Genomic DNA, 24,751 nt, shown 5'->3' with positions numbered 1-24,751 from the left:
AAATAAAAGCTTTAGGACTAGGTGGTGTGCACTGGCTCCTCCCCTATGACCCTCCTCCAAGCCTCAGTTAGGTTTTTGTGCCCGTCCGAGCAGGGTGCAATCTAGGTGGCTCTCCTAAAGAGCTGCTTAGAAAAAGTTATTAGGTTTTTTATTTTCAGTGAGTCCTGCTGGCAACAGGCTCACTGCAACGAGGGACTTAGGGGAGAAGAAGTGAACTCACCTGCGTGCAGGATGGATTGGCTTCTTAGGCTACTGGACACCATTAGCTCCAGAGGGATCGAACACAGGCCCAGCCATGGAGTCCGGTCCCGGAGACGCGCCGCCGACCCCCTTGCAGATGCCGAAAAGTGAAGAGGTCCAGAAACCGGCGGCAGAAGACTTTTCAGTCTTCATGAGGTAGCGCACAGCACTGCAGCTGTGCGCCATTGTTGTCAGCACACTTCACACCAGCGGTCACTGAGGGTGCAGGGCGCTGGGGGGGGGCGCCCTGGGCAGCAATGATAATACCTTGTTCTGGCTAAAAATACATCACATATAGCCCCTGGGGCTATATGGATGTATTTAACCCCTGCCAGGTCTCACAAACACCGGGAGAAGAGCCCGCCGAAATAGGGGGCGGGGCCTATCTCCTCCGCACACAGCGCCATTTTCCTGCACAGCTCCGCTGCGAGGAAGGCTCCCAGGACTCTCCCCCGCACTTCACTACAGAAACAGGGTAAAAAAACAGAGAGGGGGGGCACTTTTTTGGCGATATTGATATATTAAGCTGCTATAAAGGAAACAACACTTCTGTAGGGTTGTTCCTATATATTTATAGCGCTTGGGTGTGTGCTGGCAAACTCTCCCTCTGTCTCCCCAAAGGGCTAGTGGGGGGTCCTGTCTTCGATAAGAGCATTCCCTGTGTGTCTGCTGTGTGTCGGTACGTGTGTGTCGACATGTATGAGGACGATGTTGGTGTGGAGGCGGAGCAATTGCCGGTAATGGTGATGTCACCCCCTAGGGAGTCGACACCGGAATGGATGGCTTTGTTTATGGAATTACGTGATAATGTCAGCACGTTACAAAAATCAGTTGACGACATGAGACGGCCGGCAAACCAGTTAGTACCTGTCCAGGCGTCTCAGACACCGTCAGGGGCTGTAAAACGCCCTATACCTCAGTCGGTCGACACAGACACGGACACCGAATCTAGTGTCGACGGTGAAGAAACAAACGTATTTTCCAGTAGGGCCACACGTTATATGATCACGGCAATGAAGGAGGCTTTGCATATCTCTGATACTGCAAGTACCACAAAAAGGGGTATTATGTGGGGTCTGAAAAAACTACCTGTAGTTTTTCCTGAATCAGAGGAATTGAATGAAGTGTGTGATGAAGCGTGGGTTAACCCCGATAGAAAACTGCTAATTTCAAAGAAGTTATTGGCATTATATCCTTTCCCGCCAGAGGTTAGGGTGCGCTGGGAAACACCCCCTAGGGTGGATAAGGCACTCACACGCTTATCAAAACAAGTGGCGTTACCGTCTCCTGAAACGGCCGCCCTCAAGGATCCAGCTGATAGGAGGCTGGAAACTACCCTAAAAAGTATATACACTCATACTGGTGTTATACTGCGACCAGCCATCGCCTCAGCATGGATGTGCAGTCCTGGGGTGGTTTGGTCGGATTCCCTGACTGAAAATATTGATACCCTGGATAGGGACAGTATTTTATTGACTATAGAGCAATTAAAGGATGCTTTTCTTTATATGCGAGATGCTCAGAGGGATATTTGCACTCTGGCATCGAGAGTAAGTGCGATGTCCATATCTGCCAGAAGAAGTTTATGGACGCGACAGTGGTCAGGTGATGCGGATTCCAAACGGCATATGGAAGTATTGCCGTATAAAGGGGAGGAATTATTTGGGATCGGTCTATCGGATTTGGTGGCCACGGCAACAGCCGGGAAATCCACCTTTTTACCTCAGGTCCCCTCCCAACAGAAAAAGACACCGTCTTTTCAGCCGCAGTCCTTTCGTTCCTATAAGAACAAGCGGGCAAAAGGACAGTCATATCTGCCCGAGGCAAAGGAAAGGGTAAGAGAGTGCACCAAGCAGCTCCCTCCCTGGAGCAGAAGCCCTCCCCGGCTTCTGCAAAGCCCTCAGCATGACGTTGGGGCTTTACAAGCGGACTCAGGGGCGGTGGGGGGTCGACTCAAGAATTTCAGCGCACAGTGGGCTCACTCACAGGTGGACCCCTGGATCCTGCAGGTAGTATCTCAGGGTTACAGGTTAGAATTCGAGAAGTCTCCCCCTCGCCGGTTCCTAAAGTCTGCTCTGCCAACGTCTCCCTCAGACAGGGCGACGGTATTGGAAGCCATTCACAAGCTGTATTCTCAGCAGGTGATAGTGAAGGTACCCCTCCTACAACAGGGAAAGGGGTATTATTCCACACTATTTGTGGTACCGAAGCCGGACGGCTCGGTAAGACCTATTCTAAATCTGAAATCTTTGAACCTGTACATACAAAAATTCAAGTTCAAGATGGAGTCACTCAGAGCAGTGATAGCGAATCTGGAAGAAGGGGACTTTATGGTGTCCCTGGACATCAAGGATGCTTACCTGCATGTCCCAATTTGCCCTTCACATCAAGGGTACCTCAGGTTCGTGGTGCAAAACTGTCATCAGTTTCAGACGCTGCCGTTTGGATTGTCCACGGCACCTCGGGTCTTTACCAAGGTAATGGCCGAAATGATGTTTCTTCTGCGAAGAAAAGGCGTATTAATTATCCCTTACTTGGACGATCTCCTGATAAGGGCAAGGTCCAGAGAACAGCTGGAGGACGTAGTAGCACTAACCCAAGTAGTGCTGCAACAGCACGGGTGGATTCTGAATTTTCCAAAATCTCAATTGACCCCGACGACACGTCTGCTGTTCCTGGGAATGATTCTGGACACGGTTCAGAAAAAGGTGTTTCTTCCGGAGGAGAAAGCCAGGGAGTTATCCGAACTTGTCAGGAACCTCCTAAAACCAGGAAAAGTGTCTGTGCATCAATGAACAAGAGTCCTGGGAAAAATGGTGGCTTCTTACGAAGCGATTCCATTCGGCAGATTCCACGCACGAACTTTTCAGTGGGATCTGCTGGACAAATGGTCCGGATCGCATCTGCAGATGCATCAGCGGATAACTTTGTCTCCACGGACAAGGGTGTCTCTTCTGTGGTGGTTGCAGAGTGCTCATCTGTTAGAGGGCCGCAGATTCGGCATACAGGACTGGGTATTGGTGACCACGGATGCCAGTCTGAGAGGCTGGGGAGCGGTCACACAGGGAAGAAACTTCCAGGGAGTGTGGTCAAGCCTGGAGATATCTCTTCACATAAATATACTGGAGCTAAGAGCGATTTACAATGCTCTAAGCCTGGCAAAACCCCTGCTTCAGGGTCAGCCGGTGTTGATCCAGTCGGACAACATCACGGCAGTCGCCCACGTAAACAGACAGGGCGGCACAAGAAGCAGGAGGGCAATGGCAGAAGCTGCAAGGATTCTTCGCTGGGCGGAAGATCATGTGATAGCACTGTCAGCAGTGTTCATTCCGGGAGTGGACAACTGGGAAGCGGACTTCCTCAGCAGACACGATCTACACCCGGGAGAGTGGGGACTTCATCCAGAAGTCTTCCACATGATTGTGAACCGTTGGGAAAAACCAAAGGTGGATATGATGGCGTCCCGCCTCAACAAAAAACTGGACAGGTATTGCGCCAGGTCAAGAGACCCTCAGGCAATAGCTGTGGACGCTCTGGTAACACCGTGGGTGTTCCAGTCAGTGTATGTGTTTCCTCCTCTGCCTCTCATACCAAAAGTACTGAGAATTATACGGCAAAGGGGAGTAAGAACGATACTCGTGGCTCCGGATTGGCCAAGAAGAACTTGGTACCCGGAACTTCAGGAGATGCTCACGGAAGATCCGTGGCCTCTACCTCTAAGACGGGACCTGCTTCAGCAGGGACCGTGTCTATTCCAAGACTTACCGCGGCTGCGTTTGACGGCATGGCGGTTGAACGCCGAATTCTAAGGGAAAAAGGCATTCCGGAAGAGGTCATCCCTACCCTGGTAAAAGCCAGGAAGGAGGTGACTGCACAACATTATCACCGCATTTGGAGAAAATATGTTGCGTGGTGTGAGGCCAGGAAGGCCCCGACGGAGGAATTTCAACTGGGTTGATTCCTACATTTCCTGCAAACAGGATTGTCTATGGGCCTCAAATTAGGGTCCATTAAGGTTCAAATTTCGGCCCTGTCGATTTTCTTCCAGAAAGAATTGGCTTCAGTTCCTGAAGTCCAGACTTTTGTAAAAGGAGTACTACATATACAGCCCCCGGTTGTGCCCCCAGTGGCTCCGTGGGATCTTAATGTAGTTTTGGATTTTCTCAAATCCCATTGGTTTGAGCCACTCAAATCGGTGGATTTGAAATATCTTACATGGAAAGTAACCATGCTACTGGCCCTGGATTCAGCCAGGAGAGTGTCAGAATTGGCGGCTTTATCGTATAAAAGCCCATATCTGATTTTCCATTCGGACAGGGCAGAACTGCGTACGCGTCCTCAGTTTCTGCCTAAGGTGGTTTCAGCGTTTCACCTGAACCAGCCTATTGTGGTGCCTGCGGCTACTAGCGATTTGGAGGATTCCAAGTTGCTGGACGTTGTCAGGGCATTGAAAATATATATTTCAAGGACGGCTGGAGTCAGAAAATCTGACTCGCTGTTTATACTGTATGCACCCAACAAGCTGGGTGCTCCTGCTTCTAAGCAGACGATTGCTCGTTGGATTTGTAGCACAATTCAACTTGCACATTCTGTGGCAGGCCTGCCACAGCCTAAATCTATCAAGGCCCATTCCACAAGGAAGGTGGGCTCATCTTGGGCGGCTGCCCGAGGGGTCTCGGCATTACAACTCTGCCGAGCAGCTACGTGGTCGGGGGAGAACACGTTTGTAAAATTCTACAAATTTGATAACCTGGCTAAAGAGGACCTGGAGTTCTCTCATTCGGTGCTGCAGAGTCATCCGCACTCTCCCACCCGTTTGGGAGCTTTGGTATAATCCCCATGGTCCTGACGGAGTCCCAGCATCCACTAGGACGTCAGAGAAAATAAGATTTTACTTACCGATAAATCTATTTCTCGTAGTCCGTAGTGGATGCTGGGCGCCCATCCCAAGTGCGGATTGTCTGCAATACTTGTACATAGTTATTGTTACAAAAAAATCGGGTTGTTATTGTTGTGAGCCGTCTGTTCAGAGGCTCCTACGTTTGTCATACTGTTAACTGGGTTCAGATCACAGGTTGTACGGTGTGATTGGTGTGGCTGGTATGAGTCTTACCCGGGATTCAAAATCCTTCCTTATTGTGTACGCTCGTCCGGGCACAGTATCCTAACTGAGGCTTGGAGGAGGGTCATAGGGGGAGGAGCCAGTGCACACCACCTAGTCCTAAAGCTTTTATTTTTGTGCCCTGTCTCCTGCGGAGCCGCTAATCCCCATGGTCCTGACGGAGTCCCAGCATCCACTACGGACTACGAGAAATAGATTTATCGGTAAGTAAAATCTTATTATATATATATATATATATATATATATATATATATATATATATATATATATATATATATATATATATATATATATATATATATATATATATATATATATTTATTATTTTCCAGCAGTTTTAGATTGACTGGTCACTAAGTGTAATTGGTGGCATTTGTAAAGGTAGGAGATGCTGTAACCCCTAGCAACCGATCAGATGTTTACTTTAATTTTCTACACTGTGCTTGAAAAATAAGTAATTACCTTGTTGCTCTGGGTTACAGCACGTTACCTGTGCCCAGCTGTCATTACTGTCCCCTTTAGTGCTATGTTGAGCATTGCGGTAAAGCTGGAGAAAGTTACTGCGTCTTGAAGGATGTACAGACACTGCCGGTGCTAACTCGCTGGAAATGAGAGGTCCGGGACCCCCACTACTAGGTCATTTAAGTGAATTTATCAGTTGTAATTTTTGTGGTTTGGCTCATTTATGAAGCAGCAATTAAACAAAAAAAAAAATAACTTTAACGTTTAACCCAGGAAATGTTTCAAAAGGCCGGAACACCAGTCTGGGGTCCATAAACATCGCTGCACTGCTCACAGGGCCTCATTCAGAGGTGTCCGGAAGCCTGGTGTTTTGCGTACATCTCTGATTGTTAAAGATCGGCGCATGCATGCGGTCTATACTGCGCTCGCGTAGGTCTCTGCGAGATCACTCGTAGTCCTCCCTTAGCTGCAGCATTCCGGTGGCAGAGCGGGGGTGGGGTGGTGGCGACAGGGACCGTTCTACAAAATAGGGATGTGCCCCGGTCCTGTTTCATAGGCATGCTGAGGCCAGGGTCCGCGCCTTCAGATGACTTCCTGGCACTGGCTCAGCAGTTTTGCAGTCAGCTGAGGCTTATACTCAGATGGCCGGGGCGGAAGGCTGCGTCTTTGGGCGCAGCTCTCTGATCTGTGATACCGTCAGGGGCGTTTTTTGTCCTCAGACACCTCTTGCAGCATTAGAATATTAGCAGCGATGAGAATAGCTTTTTGGGATTGGTCCCTATTTAGAAGAACATTTATTTTAAGGAGTGACGCAGCACAGGCAGCAATGAGTGTACATAAAAAAAGAATAAAATAATAAAATACAAAGAAAAATATTTCTTAGTTATATAATGTGATTGGCCATGAAGTGAGGGGGCCTTTATGCAAGCCCACCAGCGCAGGTTCCGTGGAACTCTACAGTGGCAGCCAGTAGGGGCGCCTATTTATCTCGGCTCTCTCCCCATTCCTGAATAGAATTTATTTTGAGCGACCTCTGTTACATCCATTGTTATGCAGGGTGAGAACTTGAAGTTAAGTTCCTGTATCGTCCATCACCAGTTTGTATACCGTGCACCACAGAGAATCTACATTACGATGGACCGTTCCCCAGTCTGCCCCCTGGTGGGCTGCAATTTGTTCACAGGGACCTTATAATGAATGCTTTTTGGTTTTATTGTTCTGGAGATTATACAATATAAAGACCTAGCATGATTGTGGAAAACAACATAAACTGCTTTGTTTTATATACAGATCACACTTGTATTCCCCCCCTTATGACTTCTGATTTTCCCACTTTGTCTTTCAGTCTTCGTCCACAATGCACTGCCGTTCATAGGGTTTGGCTTCTTGGATAACGCAATAATGATTGCCGCGGTGAGAAAACAGTTATTATATGTATTGTATAACTATTATATGTATTGCTAGGAAATGATAAATGTACCATGTTGCTAAATGGGCTCTTAGGAATTTGCATGTAAAACTGAATTTGAAGGTCGATCTTGCTTGGTTAGCTTCAGTATTCTCCAGGTGTAAGGCAGGCTTGACTAATGGACTTGACCTCATTGTCCCAAGGCTCTGGTCTGTAGCAATGCATTATGGGAGAGAGGTAATTGACGTATGAGCTTCTCCATCTACCTGTCCCATTGGTCTTTTCTCCGTGCTGTTGGAATATTCTCTACCTGGCTCTTGTCTTTGCAGTGGTCGTTTAATACTGTACTCTGCATTACCCACTCATCTGCTGGTCACGATGTACTCCGTCCTATTGCAGCATCAACATTGCATAATTATTACCTCATATTTATAGAGCAGTATACATGTTACAGGGCTATATAACTCACCAAGTTTCCAGAATTTATGGTGCAGGTACGGAAGGAAGTATTTCTGCACTGTCACGGGGAGACCAATGACACCTGCGACACGCTGATATAACCTTATCAGTCAGTCTGCTTGTCATTTAAGAACATTAAAACAGACATCCATATTTATTCTTCCAAAAAACACAAAGAAGACCCTTAGTGAGACTTAATAAAGGGGGGCATGTTTGAAAACTGATGCTATGGTAACTATGCAATCATATGTTGTAACCAACAGCAAACAATTGTGGTTGTATTTGTTGGTTTTGTCATAGAGTCCAGATTTAGAAAATATATGCAAATATCTGGTTGCTAAGGGGCACAGTCATAAGCAAATCTCCACCTGTATTCAGAGTAGACCCAATTTACGTTCTTCAACTTTCCCCCATCCAGCCACCATCACTATCAGGGCACATTTCCGTTCAGAGGCTGCAAGAAGAAATGTCATCCCTGCGGCTGCCGGGCGTCTAAATTGAGCAACAATTGAATCGCACCCTTTGGCACCCCCCTAGTGGTGGTCGCAGGGTTGAACAATTGAATCGGCCCCTATGACTTTACCTGACACTTACACACAGCGGGATGATGCACTTCATGAGAATGCAATTCATAATAACCCAGTTTCATGTCATCAAGCAGTAGCATAAGAAAACAAAATCTTGATTATTTGTAGTTATTATAATTGGAAAAACTATTACATAGAACATTGATGTCATTGTAGAACTTTGGCTAACTGTCCATTGTTTTAAAATGGCATCTCAGTGGCCTCTTTGTTCTGACCTGCCATTTCAGGGTGTAGGGTTCTGCTGCTTCCTCCATATGTCATCAAGTGTTCTCATGTGGACTGGGACTTGCTAAACGACCGCACACAGACTGACAGTGGTCAGTAGTTACATATATATAGTGAGGCCACTGGATTAGGTGCCACATCTGACCTGAGGATTCTTGCTGACCATGCTGCACCCCTTTATGGCCACAGTCTACTCATCTACTAATTGTCTCTTCCAACTTCTCAAGGTGGTTCCAATAACATGACAATGAGTTTAGCGTTCTTCAATGGCCTCCGCAGCACAATGCAGCACCTTGGCTCAGTGGTAGATGGGAGATTCTCAGTGTGACGGTGCAGCAGACATAGCCACACCCACTGCGTGATGCCATCCTGCCGTCTTGGTCCTGGGGGCTATGGGGAGGGCCTGCCCAGGACTAGATAGGTGTACCCAACACCGTGGCCATTCAGTGTATCTACTGAAACAGGATTATGGTCTTGTTTCAGTAGAATCATTATTGTCCACCATGGTTTTCTGGACAGAAAAGTGGCAGTATTGGTCCAGTTATATTATTGCTGATATTGGAACATGTGGGGCCAGAAGGTGACCGTGGAAGCCAGAAGGTGACCTGTGGGGCCAGAAGGTCCAGTTATATTATTGCTGATATTGGAACATGTGGGGCCAGAAGGTGACCTGTGGGGCCAGAAGGTGACCTGTGGGGCCAGAAGGTGACCTGTTGCGGACTATATAGTGAATGTTACATAAAGACACATGTAACGGTAATATAGTAACACCAGTGCACGGCCATATGCTTCATATGTAATAGTGGGGGAGATGTATGACAGTGCGCTAAGTACTGCTGTATCCGCTTCTCCCTGATGTAAGAACCGGCTGTCAGTGTAGCTTTAACGAATGCACACAATGCATAGGAAGACGTACCATACCTAATGTATGAAGGGGGACACTGCTTTTCGCCGCGTTGGGTCTCCCTGCACTCTTCGCCTCCTCCGACTTGGCGTGGTAGGCATGTCCTTGTTCTTTCTGCCTATCGTGGGTTTTTTTTTTAAAGAGTTTGAATAAACTTTATTGATTGTCCTTGTCATGTGTGCATGTGCCAACGACCCGGCGGGGGACAGCGCATGCGTGCACCCACAACGAAGTGACCCAACGGACCAGGAAGACATTGCTGCAGGGCTGTCATAGCACATCGCTATTTATTATTATTATTATTTATTAACAGTTTCTTATGTAGCGCAGCATATTCCGTTGCGCTTTACAATTAGAACAACAGTAATAGAACAAACTGGGTAAAAACAGACAGACATAGAGGTAGGAAGGCCCTTCTCGCAAGCTTACAATCTATAGGGAAATAGGCATAGATACACAAGGATAGATGCTATCTGTTACATAATGGTGCAACAGATTGCTAGATTCTTAATGGGTTGTATGATGATACCCCACAAAGTTGGCCAAGGGTCAGGAGGATGTGAGACTAAAGAAAGACAAGATATGTGATGTTATGAATACTGTATAGAGGATGTAATTAGATAGGGAAGCACTGAAGCTTATGTGGGTGGGTCTGGAATTTGATAGGCTTGTCTGAAGAGTTGAGCTTTCAGGGAACGTTTCAAGGTTTGGAGACTAGAGGTGAGTCTTATTGTGTGTGGGAGGGCATTCCACAGAGTGGGTGAAGCCCGGATAAAGTCCTGTAATTTTGAGTGGGAACAGCTAATACATGTGGATGAGAGACGCAGATCTTGTGCAGTGCGGAGAGGTCGGGTAGGGAGATATTTTGAGATGATTGAAGAGATGTATGGTGGTGCAGTATGGTTAATAGCCTTGTATGTCAGTAAAAGTATTTTATATTTAATACGGTAGAATACCGGTAACCAGTGGAGGGACTGACAGAGCGGATCTGCAGACGATGACCATCTTGCGAGGAAGATTAGCCTCGCAGCTGCATTCAGAATGGATTGTAGTGGTGAGAGCCTATGTTTGGGAAGACCAGTCAGGAGACTATTACAATAATCAATGCGGGAGATGATGAGAGCATGGATTAGAGTTTTTGACAGCTGCCCAGTGGGACACACATTCAGGTGATCTGCGCAGGCAGATCACCGCGAAAAACAAGTGAAGTGCCACAGCGCTCATAAGGGACGGTAAGGAGATGTTAAGACATCTGCCTCCATGTCCTATAATCCGTTCAGTCCCAAGTACCCGCTGCTTGATGTGGACATGTCTGTGAGTCCTCCCAGCAGCTGTGGACTGAGTGTCTGCTGGCTCACACCTCTGTTCCTTGAATGCTTCTTTTAGTAACACAATTGACTTTCTCTTTTGGAAGGTCAACCTTGGAGGGAAGGGACGGCGCTGGTAAATGTCATGCATGAGAAGTGTGGCCCTCCTACAGATATAAGGCAGGGTGCCTATGACATTCAGTTTGCAAAGACATTTCCACTTATGAAACTTCACTGATATCAGTTAACCCCTTTGCTGCGGAGGACGAGTCCCACTTGTCACCCGCATGTACACTAATACTGCAGACACTGAAGGGGACTAAGGAAAAATATTTTTTTTACATTTCCCACCAGGACGTATGGCCAGTCGGTACATGATGCCAGTGATGACATTCCAGACGTAATTGTCGGCACTTGCATGTGTTCTGACGGCACTATACTACTGTAAAAAAACAAAGAAAAGAAAAAGATGGGGGAGTGAAGATAAGTCCCTCTGTCTCCCCACTGGGTAACATAAGATGGGGGCATCCCCTCTTTCAAACTATGTAGCCCCCCCAGAAATCCCCCCCCCCCCCCCCCCCCCCCAGATATCATCGCTCAGTGCTAAGAAAAAAAAAAAAGGGGGGTGGGGGTGTCTCCACTATACTGGCTTGCACACACATGGGAGTGTTGAAAGACAGGCTTCTCCTCTTTCAAACAGTGTAATTATTGTCTGGTGGTCATCGGACAATACCTGAAGCACTGCACAAAAAATTACATTTTCTACAAATTGGGGGTTCTAAATCCCATATTTCCCCAATCATGGGGGGGAAATTAAGTTGTTTAATAGGCACCCGCCCATCGTGCTGCGCTAACATTTGCTGGTAAGAAGAAGAAGAGGAAATTTGCAATAAGTGACCTGTTTGGGATCCGTTCTAAAAAAAAAAAATTTGTATTCTGCCCACTGATCTCCTGTCACCTTAGGCATGAGATTGGGCACGCAGAAGCAATTGAATCGCCGCCCATGTGTCAAATAAAAAAATAGGTCCCCTCATTTAATGCAGTAGTTTGTGTATTTTAAAAAATGATAGGCCTTGATGGGGCTGCCTTATTATTCTTATTTATAGTAATAGTTTAATTTGAGTCTAAAAATGAGCAATAACAAAAAGGCTGATTTTTTTTTTCTTTAAGTAACCCTACACATTACTGTCATCCCGCTTGTTACTATTTTTGAATGGTAGATTAATGTCAAAACAAGAACTACAAAGTAATTCTTTGTGGTGTTCATTAAAAATAAAACATGTTTGGGTCATTATACTGAAATAAAAAAAAACAACCTTTTTGCCCACTTTGGTTCAGTAGCTTTTGTGACATGAGAATACACATAAAGACTAATGGTAGTTTCTGAAAATACGCAGTCATTTTATAGAAACAAGGTATAATTCTGTATAGGAACCCAGTAATACTGATGTTTGAATGTGATGAGCGCTAACGTCCAAATTTGGCCTCAGCACAGGGGTGAGAGAACCCTCAGCAGCGAAAGGGTTAAAGGGACAGTAGAGGAAATCTTTGCGCCACTTTGGGACAATTCTACAGAACATTATTATGAGATGGATTAGTGGGAAACACAATATATTTTTGGTTTTGCGCTGGTGGAAGAGTGACGTCTAGGCTATGAATTTCCACCCCCATCCCCGGATTTCACTCCCCACAAATGTATGACCCACTCACGGATTCTGCACCAGATCAACATCTCTGCAGCTGCGGGGTAGGGTTGCTGACGGGGCTGCACAATCAGCAGTGATTGGTTGCACGGCAGACACTGGTGGAGGGATCTAAGAAGCAGATTGGCCTGGAGAGCCCTCTGTGGGTGGCGGCTGCTGAAAGATTATCTTCTGGCTGCTGCCCAGTGGGCGGTTCTGACTGGATGTATCTGAAGCATCACTTGTAAAACTAGCAGCTAGTCTGTACAGTGACCTCCAGGGTCCCCGCGGCGAGATACTGCTGATGCATAGTACTGGCAGTTTGGTAAATGAAAAGCTGCCTGAAGATCTATCCCATAAGAACAACAAAAGTGTCCATTCTTGTAAAGGGAAAGCGATATCTCTATATGTTGTCAAATTCTGCTTGAAAAGAAATTCTTCATTTTACTGCCCTTTCCGTAGGATTATTTTATCACATCAATAAAATTCCTGGGTCGTTATTAATTTATTTTTTCATGGTTCAATAGGGCGTACTTTCACGATGGTCAATAACTGGTAACTCATCGCTATGACAACTAAAAAAAAGAAAAGTTATTGATTTTGTTCTGTGGGTTACGGACATGCACCCCACCCCCCCACAATAGTTTTGCATTTTCTTAGATTCTGTTTTCCTGAGGCTGGAAACTGCGTCCCATATTCTCCAGAGAAGCCCAGTGGGATTACCGCTCCAGCGCTTGCCAGGGACACCCAGTATCAAATTAGCATTAAAATGTGCGCATTCGGACTTTTGTTAGACAATGCACATCCATCACACAGTGTTACAACGCCAAACGCTCGCTAGACTGTGAATTTGACAAATCTCTGTCGTTATCTATGATCCAAGGTAACTACACACACAACCGCTACAGCTACACTAATCAGGAATGATGACCTCACCGTCGTAGACATTTGTTCCATAAACAGTTAATTTATCAAAGTCATGCGCTGCCCACCCGCTAGGAGATACGGGAGGTCTCTCACGCACTGCGTGAAGCCAGGTGGCGTCCTTCTCTATGGAAGAGGACTGGACGGAGTGTTTGAGAAATTAGGGGTAGATTTATAATCCTTCTGTAAGGGGTAATGCGCTATCTGCACACGTTATGTGCCGCAGGTAGCGCATCCCCTGATGTATTATCCCGTCGAATCGCTATTGTCAGCAGGGGTGGTATGCTGCCGCTGCCTTTTCGGCACCTCTTTCTGTTAGAACACCGATCACCTTCCTTACTTATGAACGTTCGGTGTGCCCGAACGTTAGTCTCTCCTCTCTTCGCCGCCCAGATCCTGTGCTGCGGTTGTCAAAGCAGTTACTCCTTTTTTTTTTTTTTTTTTGCTCCTTTGTCTAAAAACTTTTGTGTCTCCTGAGTCCACAAAATCAAACCGTGCATGCACCTGCCTGCATAACTCCCGAACTGCACGCTAAGAGTTACTGCAACTGAAGTGGACGACCGTTATGGGAGGACGCGTATCACCAGAAGGGTGAGATAACGCGCTCCCATAACGAACAAGGCAGGCTTAGTAAATCCACCAGAAAAGAGGTCCCGCTTCATCACCATAATGCGGTGAAGCGGGAACCTGCATATAAAGAACCTTAACAGCATTTTAATGAATCGGCCCCTTAGTGAGACGTGGAGCGGTATGACGGCTCCTAGGTTAAGATCAGTGGTTCTCAACTTCGGTCCTCAAGTACCCCCAACAGTTCATGTTTTCCAGGTCTCCTCGCAGGATTGCAAGTGAAATAATTTGCTCCACCTGTGGCTCTATTATAATGTGGCAGTGAGCAATGAATACACCTGTTCAACTGCTAGGTGACATGGAAAACATGAACTGTTGGGGGTACTGGAGGACCGAGGTTGAGAACCACAGGATAATGGGAAGGGACAGCCCTCACCTCTTGTACTATATAGCGTCAAGTCAATTAAAGGGGGAGCTGTCTAAAACTATATATCCCCTTTTTAAGGTACAATATTTTATTATCGGACACTTCCTCTCCTGCCAAGACATAATCGTGGTGACATGCTGTACAAATGGCAGGAAGGAGACAGATTCAGTAGTAATTATAGTAGTCCAAAAATAAAGATTGCTGTAGTACACGGAGGAAACTACAGAAAATGTTAAGCTCCACAAACATAACTTTAACTGTTTATAGCACTTTCATTTGGCTCGCGGGTAGTGACTGGTTACTAGGATGGCATTCACCCACAGAGCTGAAAGCAAGCAGCCATACGGATATGACAAGACCAGGGCACGGCAAATGATGACATTATCCTAGTGGAAAATCTGTTGATGTGGTTTAGAGACCTTGGGGGGAGTTTTATCAATTATTAGATAAATATAAAGTACTAACCAATCTACTCCTAGCGGTCATTTTTCAAACACAGACTGTTAGTGGTATTCAATTCTTGTGGGAAACTGCCGTCTTGTCGGACCTATTCAATGCCCCTTGTTTTTTTCCGACAAGTCAGGAAATCCGGAACTTGTCGGAAAGCACGTTAAGCCGCCGATCCACGTGTATTTTCGGAAGTGCGGGCAAACCCGACAGGTTTTAGCCCTGTTTCAGACAATGTCAATCTGACTTTAAAAAAAGTCGGATTGGCATTGTCGTGAACAGGCCAAACCTGTCGGGTATGGCCAGACATTGAATACTCGCGTGTCTAATCTTTTCCGCCGGAAAGGATCCGACATGAATTGACTACACCCCGTAACATCACAGGAGCTGATTGGTAGGTACTGTATCTCTTTCCAAGCTTTGATAAATCTCCCCCCTTTTTCTGCAGCAGTTTTGAAACTGCACCTCCCAGCATGCCCTGCCACAGTTTTACCATATCTCTGATCCCTGGGGCGATGTTGGGGTGGAGTGGGAGACAGGACAATCGGCCCCCTTGGGTCCGCAACTTCTTGGATGTGTAGTTCCACAGCAGCTGAAGCTCAGCATCAGATGGAGGTGTCCCTGCTTTACATCCTCCTATGTCAGAAGGATTAGCATAGCCAGCCGGCCTGCATGTGCTTGTTATTATGACGGTACATTTACCTGCGGAGTGTTGCCAGCATCCGCCTGGTATCCAGGACAACAGAGTGGTTCTGGTCATTATCTAATGATGGGAGAGAGTGCTGGAAATACACGTATCTGGGTTCCGGTTTGCAGTCTCTCTGTATTTTTGTGCCTGATAAGTATGCGCGGACAGCCACCCAGCACAGGAGCTGCAGCTCTATTCTTCTACTGAAACAGTAGATAATTAAAAAAAATCTTGGCTAACAAGAGTTATCCCAAAGGTCTGGCCTGGTACTCGGTTCTATACTGATTATACTAATAAAATGTCTCAGGGACATTGACATAATCCAGACCGTATGCACAGTGGTTCGATTGTATGATAAATCAAAGTAACCTATAGTCCTTCATCAAATATAATGACATTTAAAAAAAAGCAAACACAAGTTTAATTTAGGGGAGAGCTACCGTACTTACCATGCCGTCACTGTCTTACCTACAGGTTGTGTCTATAACAGAAAATTGAGGCCAGGGAGTAAAAAATAATTATTTATATATGCTTGGGACCTGAAGTATTTTGGATATCGGATTTTCCCTTATTTTGGAATAATTGCATACCATGATGAGGTATCATGGTGATAGGACCCAAGTCTAAGCGCAGAATGTATTTATGTTTCATATACACCTTATACACACAGCCTGAAGGTCATTTTAGCCAATATTTTTAATAACTTTGTGTATTAAACAAAGTTTGTGTACATTGAGCCATCAGAAAACAAAGGTTTCACTATCTCACACTCACTCAAAAAATTCCGTAATTCAGAATATTCCGTATTTCGGAATATATGGATATGGGATACTCAACCTGTATATATGATTTTATTGCCATACCTATATATGCTTAATATCACTTCTGTTAAGTCTAATACGTTTTTACTTTTTTATTTAGATTGTAAGCTTGCGTAAATAAATAATAATTTTGGTGGGTGATGAATGCTAATTATCCTAACTATGAGTATATTCTGATTGCAGGGAACACAAATAGAATTCCATATTGGGGCCATTTTAGGAATTTCCACTATGGCAGGTAAGTGACCATAATACGCTGTTCCTTATTAACATGTGTAATGAGCCAATAAGAAATGCCGCTGTAAATCTATTCTATACATAAAATAAAACATACTCATATTAACAGCTACACTCAAATTTCATCCAAAGGGCCCATAAACCTAGATTTTTTTATTTTTTTTATTTTTCCTGCTTTGTTTGTGTAGAGCAGGAGTTCCCAACCATGGTCCTCAATAAGGCCGGGTACACATTAGAACTATATGTACCCAAGCCGATAGCGTTTATGGATCAAAGGGTCAACCTAGTTAATGTCGACCGCTATTGGTCAGGTCAACACATGAAAAAGGTGGACATGGAATTTTTGAATGTTTTTGGTGTCGTTTTTTTGCGTAACATGACCAGGAACCCTGATTAGTGCGCCACGTAATCAGCAAAGGAATTCCATTGTATCCTGTAGTCTTTAATAAAAATATACAATCAAAGCAGCGTCCTTAAGATGACGCGTTTCTCCACATGTACCATTGCTACTGGTAATCTACAGTGCATAGAAATTGTAAACTGAAGCTTAGAACCACATGAGAATGGTTTCCAAGTGATAATGTTTGTATGCCTTTGGCCCCCTACAGATGTGTCCTCATACATCTTTGCTGCCGTTGTGCCAAACAGACCCATTTGGCTTGCCAGGTCCCGATGAGACTGCTAGCACCAGACATCTTTTTTGCCAAAAAGGAGATCGCCAGTCACCATACCGACGCCGGGATCCAGGCTTTGGAATGGCGAGAACAACGAATCCCCTTGCGGGCTTGCTGCACTCTCCACAAGTTCTGTTCCCACTCTCTGGGTGTCGTGGACACCCACAAGTGGGAATAGTCCCTGTTGGTCGGCATATCGACCGTCGGGCTTTTGAGTGTGTGGGATCCTGGTGTCTGTATTCGTCACATAACCGCACTCCGTGATGTTACCACATCCCACTTTCCATAAGTTCGGATGTATAGTGAAAGGGATGCAGACATTTATTGAGGTTACATTCCTTTTAATTGAATTTTTTTTAAAAATCTAAATACGTTTATTTTGGAAAAGAAAATGTATTGATCTGAGCTAAAATCAGTAATAGAGGAATAAAAATAAGTAACATGATGAGCTATTTCTGGGTTGATGATCGATATCCATGATATCCATGATATCCAGAAGTTATCAACTGGAAAGAAAATTAACAACTCGTACCACTAACGTGATAAAGTATAATTGTATATTGATGCATTTTGATATTTAATTAGAATTGTATTATTGGTTACATAATTTAGGTCAAATTGTAGTTAAGCATTAATTTATGATTTGAAAAATAATTTTCTGCCTTTTTTTTTTTTTTTTTTTTTAGCTTATTTAATTGCAAATATCTTCTCTCTAAGTCTTATTTTTAAATATATATATATATATATATATATATATATATGTGTATTTTTTTTTATTTAACCCCTACTGCACAGAAAATATATATGTTGTGCACCGTGAAACGGAAGTGCAATAGCAGGACAGTATAACCTGCGCCGTCCTCTGTGACCTCTGTTCTGTAGATCGTGGCGCTCTAGGCCACCTCCCGTCACACAGGGCTGGGACCGTAGTTTCCGTTACTTTCCCAAACCATTACTGAGTGCAGATCGGGACCAATTTCATTTCATTTTCTCTGTTCGCTGCAAGTCAGTTCTGATTAACTTGATGCTGAAAGCTGTGATCTCCCGTATTGCTGGTCCGTTTACTGAATTCATTTGACTCATTGCTTCCCTTAGTACCAATCATCCAATAAGTGATCACTGGGGTATAGACTGTGACATTGCCGGCATAAGCATATAGCGACGCTCTGGTTGGTGTCTGTAGTTGTTATTCATAGGTGTGTGTGTGTGTATAGACACACACACACACACACACACACACACACACACACACACACACACACACACGATGCTTGCTTGTATTCAACCATCATAATAAGTATTTGAGATCATTGTTATCAGATGTCTTTTTAAACTATTCATTGAATGTTTGATACATTGCTACTACCGGTGTTCTGGCCTTTTTGGATAAAGCCCCTGGTTGAATTGAAAAGATTATTGGATTGGATCATGTGACCAAACACCCGTATACATTAATATATGGAAGTGTGTGCGGATTTTCTTCTGCTTTATATAATATATATTATACTGACTCCTACTCGCGGCTTTGTCCGCCTGTATTTCGTTTTTAATGCAGTTGGCAATGTTACTGCAGAGCCTCCCTGTATACAGTATCTGTTGTTTCGGCTCTATTGCTTTTATTATTCTTATCCTTTATTTATATGGCGGCACAAGGGATCCGCAGCGCCCATTACACTGTACATAATTAAATGAGCAAACAAGAAAACCGCACTTACAGTTCAAGACAATGTAGGACAAGTATGGAAAACCCGGGGTCAGGTGCCATCGAAGGGAGTAAGGAGTATAAGATAGTGTACATAAGAAAAGGAAAGTCACATGAGGTGAGAAGATCCTGGTCTTGCGAGCTTACAGTATAAAGGGTGAAGAGCTGACAGACCGGGTAGCACAGAAGCGGTAGACCGTGAGCATAGACAAGAGGGTTAGGAGGAGAGTTGTTTTGGTGAAGAAAGGTGCGGATTATTAGATCTGCACTAAAAAGGTCTACAGTCAATAGATCGACCACTAATAGCCGACATGCTTTCAGTCGACAGGGTCAAAAGGTCAACATGGAATAGGTAGACAGTAGAAAAGGTCAACAGAGTCAAAAGGTTGACATGGAAAAGGTCGGCACAAAAAAGGTTGACACTATATATTTCTCTGACGTCCTAAGGGAATGCTGGGACTCCGTAAGGACCATGGCGAATAGCGGCTCCGCAGGAGACTGGGCGCAACTAAAGAAAGCTTTAGGACTACCTGGTGTGCACTGGCTCCTCCCTCTATGACCCTCCTCCAGACCTCAGTTAGAATCTTGTGCCCGGCTGAGCTGGATGCACACTAGGGGCTCTCCTGAGCTCCTAGAAAGAAAGTATATGTTAGGTTTTTTATTTTACAGTGAGATCTGCTGGCAACAGACTCACTGCAGCGAGGGACTAAGGGGAGAAGAAGCGAACCTACCTAACTGGTGGTAGCTTGGGCTTCTTAGGCTACTGGACACCATTAGCTCCAGAGGGATCGACCACAGGACCCGACCTCGATGTTCGGTCCCGGAGCCGCGCCGCCGGCCCCCTTACAGAGCCAGAAGCAAGAAGTGTTCCGGAAAATCGGCGGCAGAAGACTTCTGTCTTCAACAAGGTAGCGCACAGCACTGCAGCTGTGCGCCATTGCTCCTCATGCACACCTCACACTCCGGTCACTGATGGGTGCAGGGCGCTGGGGGGGGGCGCCCTGAGGGCAATATAAACACCTTGGCTGGCAAATCATCACAATATATAGTCCCAGGGCTATATATGTGATAAATTACCCCTGCCAGAATCCATGAAAAAAGCGGGAGAAAAGTCAGCCGAAAAAGGGGCGGGGCTATCTCCCTCAGCACACTAGCGCCATTTTTTCTTCACAGTGCAGCTGGAAGACAGCTCCCCAGGCTCTCCCCTGTAGTTTTCAGGCTCAAAGGGTTAAAAAGAGAGGGGGGGCACCAAATTTAGGCGCAATATGTGTATACAAGCAGCTATTGGGGGAAAAATCACTCAGTTATAGTGTTAATCCCTGCATTATATAGCGCTCTGGTGTGTGCTGGCATACTCTCTCTCTCTGTCTCCCCAAAGGACTTTGTGGGGTCCTGTCCTCAGTCAGAGCATTCCCTGTGTGTGTGCGGTGTGTCGGTACGGCTGTGTCGACATGTTGGATGGTGAAGGTTACGTGGAGGCGGAGCAGAGGCCGATAAATGGGATGTCGCCCCCTGTGGGGCCGACACCAGAGTGGATGGATAGGTGGAAGGTATTAACCGACAATGTCAACTCCTTACATAAAAGGCTGGATGAGGTAACAGCTGTGGGACAGCCGGCTTCTCAGCCCGCGCCTGCCCAGGCGTCTCAAAGGCCATCAGGGGCTCAAAAAACGCCCGTTACCTCAGATGGCAGACACAGATGTCGACACGGAGTCTGACTCCAGTGTCGACGAGGTTGAGACATATACACAATCCACTAGGAACATCCGTTGCATGATCTCTGCAATGAAAAATGTGTTACACATTTCTGACATTAACCCAAGTACCACATAAAAGAGGTTTTATGTTTGGGGAGAAAAAGCAGCCAGTGTTTTGTTCCCCCATCAGATGAGTGAATGAAGTGTGTAAAGAAGCGTGGGTTCCCCCGATAAGAACCTGGTAATTTCTAAAAGGTTACTGCTGGCGTACCCTTTCCCGCCAGAGGATAGGTCACGTTGGGAGATATCCCCTAGGGTGGATAAGGCGCTCACACGTTTGTCAAGAAAGGTGGCACTGCCGTCTTAGGATACGGCCACTTTGAAGGAGCCTGCTGATAAAAAGCAGGAGGCTATCCTGAAGTCTGTATATACACACTCAGGTACTATACGGAGACCTGCATTTGCCTCAGCATGAATAGTGCTGCTGCAGCGTGGTCTGATACCCTGTCAGATAAAATACCCTAGACAGGGATAATATTTTGCTAACATAGAGCATTTTAAAGACGTCGTCTTATATATGAGGGATGCACAGAGGGATATTTGCCGGCTGGCATCCAGAATTAATGCAATGTCCATTCTGCCAGGAGGGTATTAGAGACCCGGCAGTGGACAGGTGATGCTGACTTTAAAAGGCACATGGAGATTCTGCCTTATAAGGGTGAGGAATTGTTTGGGGATGGTCTCTGGGACCTCGTATCCACAGCAACAGCTGGGAAGAAAAAAAAAATTTACCTCAGGTTTCCTCACAGCCTAAGAAAGCACCGTATTTTCAGGTACAGTCCTTTCGGCTTCAGAAAAGCAAGCGGGTCTAAGGCGCTTCCTTTCTGCCCAGAGACAAGGGAAGAAGGAAAAAGCTGCACCAGACAGCCAGTTCCCAGGATCAAAAATCTTCCCCCGCTTCCTCTGAGTCCACCGCATGACGCTGGGGCTCCACAGGTGGAGACAGGTGCGGTGGGGGCGCGTCTTGGGAACTTCAGGGACCAGTGGGCTTGCCCACAGGTGGATCCCTAGGTTCTGCAAGTAGTATCACAGGGATACAAGCTGGAGTTCGAGGCGACTCCCCCTCGCCGTTACCTCACATCAGCCTTGCCTGCTGCCCTCGGAGAAAGGGAGGTAGTACTGGCGGCAATTCACAAGCTGTACTTCCAGCAGGTGAAATCAAGGTACCCCTCCTTCAACAAGGCCGGGGTTACTATTCCAAAATGTTGTGGTACCGAAACCAGACGGTTCGGTGAGACCCATTCTAAAATTGAAATCCTTGAACACTTATATACGAAGGTTCAAGTTCAAAATGGAATCGCTCAGGGCGATTATCGCAAGCCTGGAGAATTTCATGGTATCACTGGACATCAAGGATGCTTACCTGCATGTCCCTATTTACCCTCCTCACCAGGATTGTCATTACCAATTCCAGACGTTGCCGTTGGTCTGTCCCCGGCACAGAGGGTATTTACTAGTGATGAGCGGATTCGGTTTTACTCGGTTCTCAAAACCGAATCTTATTGGCTCACTGATGTCACGTGTTTTGGATAGCCAATAAGATTCGGTTTTGAGAACCGAGTAAAACCGAATCCGCTCATCACTAGTATTTACCAATAATTATCCCGTACTTGGACGATCACCTTATAAAGGCGAGGTCCAGGGAGCAGTTGTTCGTCGGAGTAGCACTATCTCGGGAAGTGCTACAACAGCACGGCTGGATTCTGAATATTCCAAAGTCGCAGCTGGTTCCTACGACGCGTCTACTGTTCCTGGGTATGGTTCTGGACACAGAACAAAAAAAATAAAAAGGGTTTCTCCCGGAGGAGAAGTCCAAGGAGTTGTCGTCTCTAGACAGAGACCTCCTAATACAAATACAGGTGTCGGTGCATCAATGCACGCGAGCCCTGGGAAAGATGGTAGCTTCTTACGAAGAAATTCCATTCGCCAGGTCCCATGCAAGGATCTTCCAGTGGGATCTGTTGGACAAGTGGTCCGGGTCGCATCTTCAGATGCATCGGCGGATAACCCTGTCTCCAAGGGCCAGGGTGTCGCTGTTGTGGTGGCTGCAGAGTGCTCATCTTCTAGAGGGCCGCAGATTCGGCATACAGGACTGGGTCCTGGTGACCACGGATACCAGCCTTCGAGGCTGGGGGGGCAGTCACACAGGGAAGAAACTTCCAAGGACTATGGACAAGTCAGGAGACTTCCCTACACAAAAATATTCTGGAACTAAGGGCCATTTACAATGCCCTAGGTCTGGCTAGACCCCTGCTTCAACACCGGCCGGTGCTGATCCAGTCAGACAACATCACGGCGGTCGCTCATGTAAACCGACAGGGCGTCACAGGAAGCAGGATGGCGATGGCAGAAGCCACAAGGATTCTCCGATGGGCGGAAAATCATGTGTTAGCACTGTCAGTAGTGTTCATTCCCAGAGTGGATAACTGGGAAGCAGACTTTCTCAGCAAACACGACCTCCACCCGGGAGAGTGGGGACTTCATCCAGAAGTCTTCCAAATGATTGTACACCGTTGGGAAAGGCCACAGGTGGACATGATGGCGTCCCGCCTCAACAAAAAGCTAAAAAGATATTGCGCCAGGTCAAGGGACCCTCAGGCGATAGCTGTGGACGCTCTGGTAAGACCGTGGGGGTACCAGTCGGTGTATGTGTTACCTTCTCTGCCTCTCATACCCAGGGTAATGAGAATAATAAGAAGGAGAGGAGTAAGAACTATACTCATTGTTCCGGATTGGCCAAGAAGAGCTTGGTACCCAGAACTCCAAGAAATGATCTCAGAGGACCCATGGCCTCTGCCGCTCAGACAGGACCTGCTGCAGCAGGGGGCCTGTCTTTTCCAAGACGTACCGCGGCTGCGTTTGACGGCATGGCGGTTGAACGCCGGATCCTGAAGGAAAAGGGCATTCCGGAGGAAGTTATTCCTACGCTAATTAAAGCTAGGAAAGAAGTGAACGCAAACCATTATCACCGCATATGGCGGAAATATGTTGCGGGCTGTGAGGCCAGGAAGGCCCCAACGGAGGAATTTCAGCTAGGTCGATTTCTGCACTTCCTACAGTCAGGGGTGACTATGGGCCTAAAATTGGGTTCCATTAAGGTCCAGATTTCGGCTCTATCGATTTTCTTCAAAAATAGAACTGACTTCACTGCCTGAAGTTCAGACTTTTGTTAAGGGAGTGCTGCATAGTCAGCCCCCGTTTGTGCCTCCAGTGGCACCGTGGGATCTCAACGTGGTGTTGGATTTCCTGAAGTCGCATTGGGTTGAGCCACTTAAATCCGTGGAGCTAAAATACCTCACGTGGAAAGTGGTCATGCTGTTGGCCTTGGCGTCGGCCAGGCGTGTATCCGAATTAGCGGCTTTATCATGCAAAAGCCCTTATCTAATTTTTTTATATGGATAGGGCGGAATTGAGGACTCGTTCCCAATTCCTTCCTAAGGTGGTATCAGTTTTTCATGTGAACCAACCTATTGTGGTGCCTGCGGCTACTTGGGACTTGGAGGATTCCAAGTTACTGGACGTAGTCAGGGCCCTGAAAAATATGTTTCCAGGACGGCTGGAGTCAGGAAAACTGACTCGCTATTTATCCTGTATGCACCCGACAAGCTGGGTGCTCCTGCTTCTAAGCAGACTATTGCTCTGTGGATCTGTAGCACGATTCAACTTGCACATTCTGCGGCTGGACTGCCGCACTCTAAATCTGTAAAAGCCCATTCCACGAGGAAAGTGGGCTCTTCTTGGGCGGCTGCCCGAGGGGTCTCGGCTTTACAAATTTGCCGAGCTGTTACTTGGTCGGGTTCAAACACTTTTGCAAGAGTCTACAAGTTTGATACCCTGGCTGAGGAGGACCTAGAGTTTGCTCATTCGGTGCTGCAGAGTCATCCGCACTCTCCCGCCCGTTTGGGAGCTTTGGTATAATCCCCATGGTCCTTACGGAGTCCCAGCATCCACTTAGGACGTCAGAGAAAATAAGATTTTACTCACCGGTAAATCTATTTCTCGTAGTCCGTAGTGGATGCTGGGCGCCCATCCCAAGTGCGGATTGTCTGCAATACTTGTATATAGTTATTGCCTAACTAAAGGGTTATTGTTGAGCTATCTGTTGAGAGGC

General features: G+C 46.2%; 1 protein-coding gene across 3 annotated transcripts in view; it reads left to right on the top strand.

Moving 5' to 3' along the window:
• The window catches only part of TMEM65 (transmembrane protein 65), a 159,021-nt gene that overhangs the window by 106,408 nt on the left and 27,862 nt on the right, over window positions 1-24,751 (top strand). For all 3 annotated transcript variants that reach the window (XM_063924403.1, XM_063924402.1, XM_063924404.1), the window contains 2 exons: window positions 7,170-7,237; window positions 16,454-16,508. In XM_063924403.1, coding sequence (XP_063780473.1) covers window positions 7,170-7,237; window positions 16,454-16,508 — 123 coding nt within the window. The remainder of the gene's footprint in view (window positions 1-7,169; window positions 7,238-16,453; window positions 16,509-24,751) is intronic.

The sequence above is a fragment of the Pseudophryne corroboree genome, chromosome 5 (assembly GCF_028390025.1).
Source record: "Pseudophryne corroboree isolate aPseCor3 chromosome 5, aPseCor3.hap2, whole genome shotgun sequence".
Lineage (NCBI taxonomy): Eukaryota > Metazoa > Chordata > Amphibia > Anura > Myobatrachidae > Pseudophryne > Pseudophryne corroboree.
Note: the sequence above shows the minus strand (reverse complement) of the source record. Positions and strands in the feature narration are given on the sequence as shown.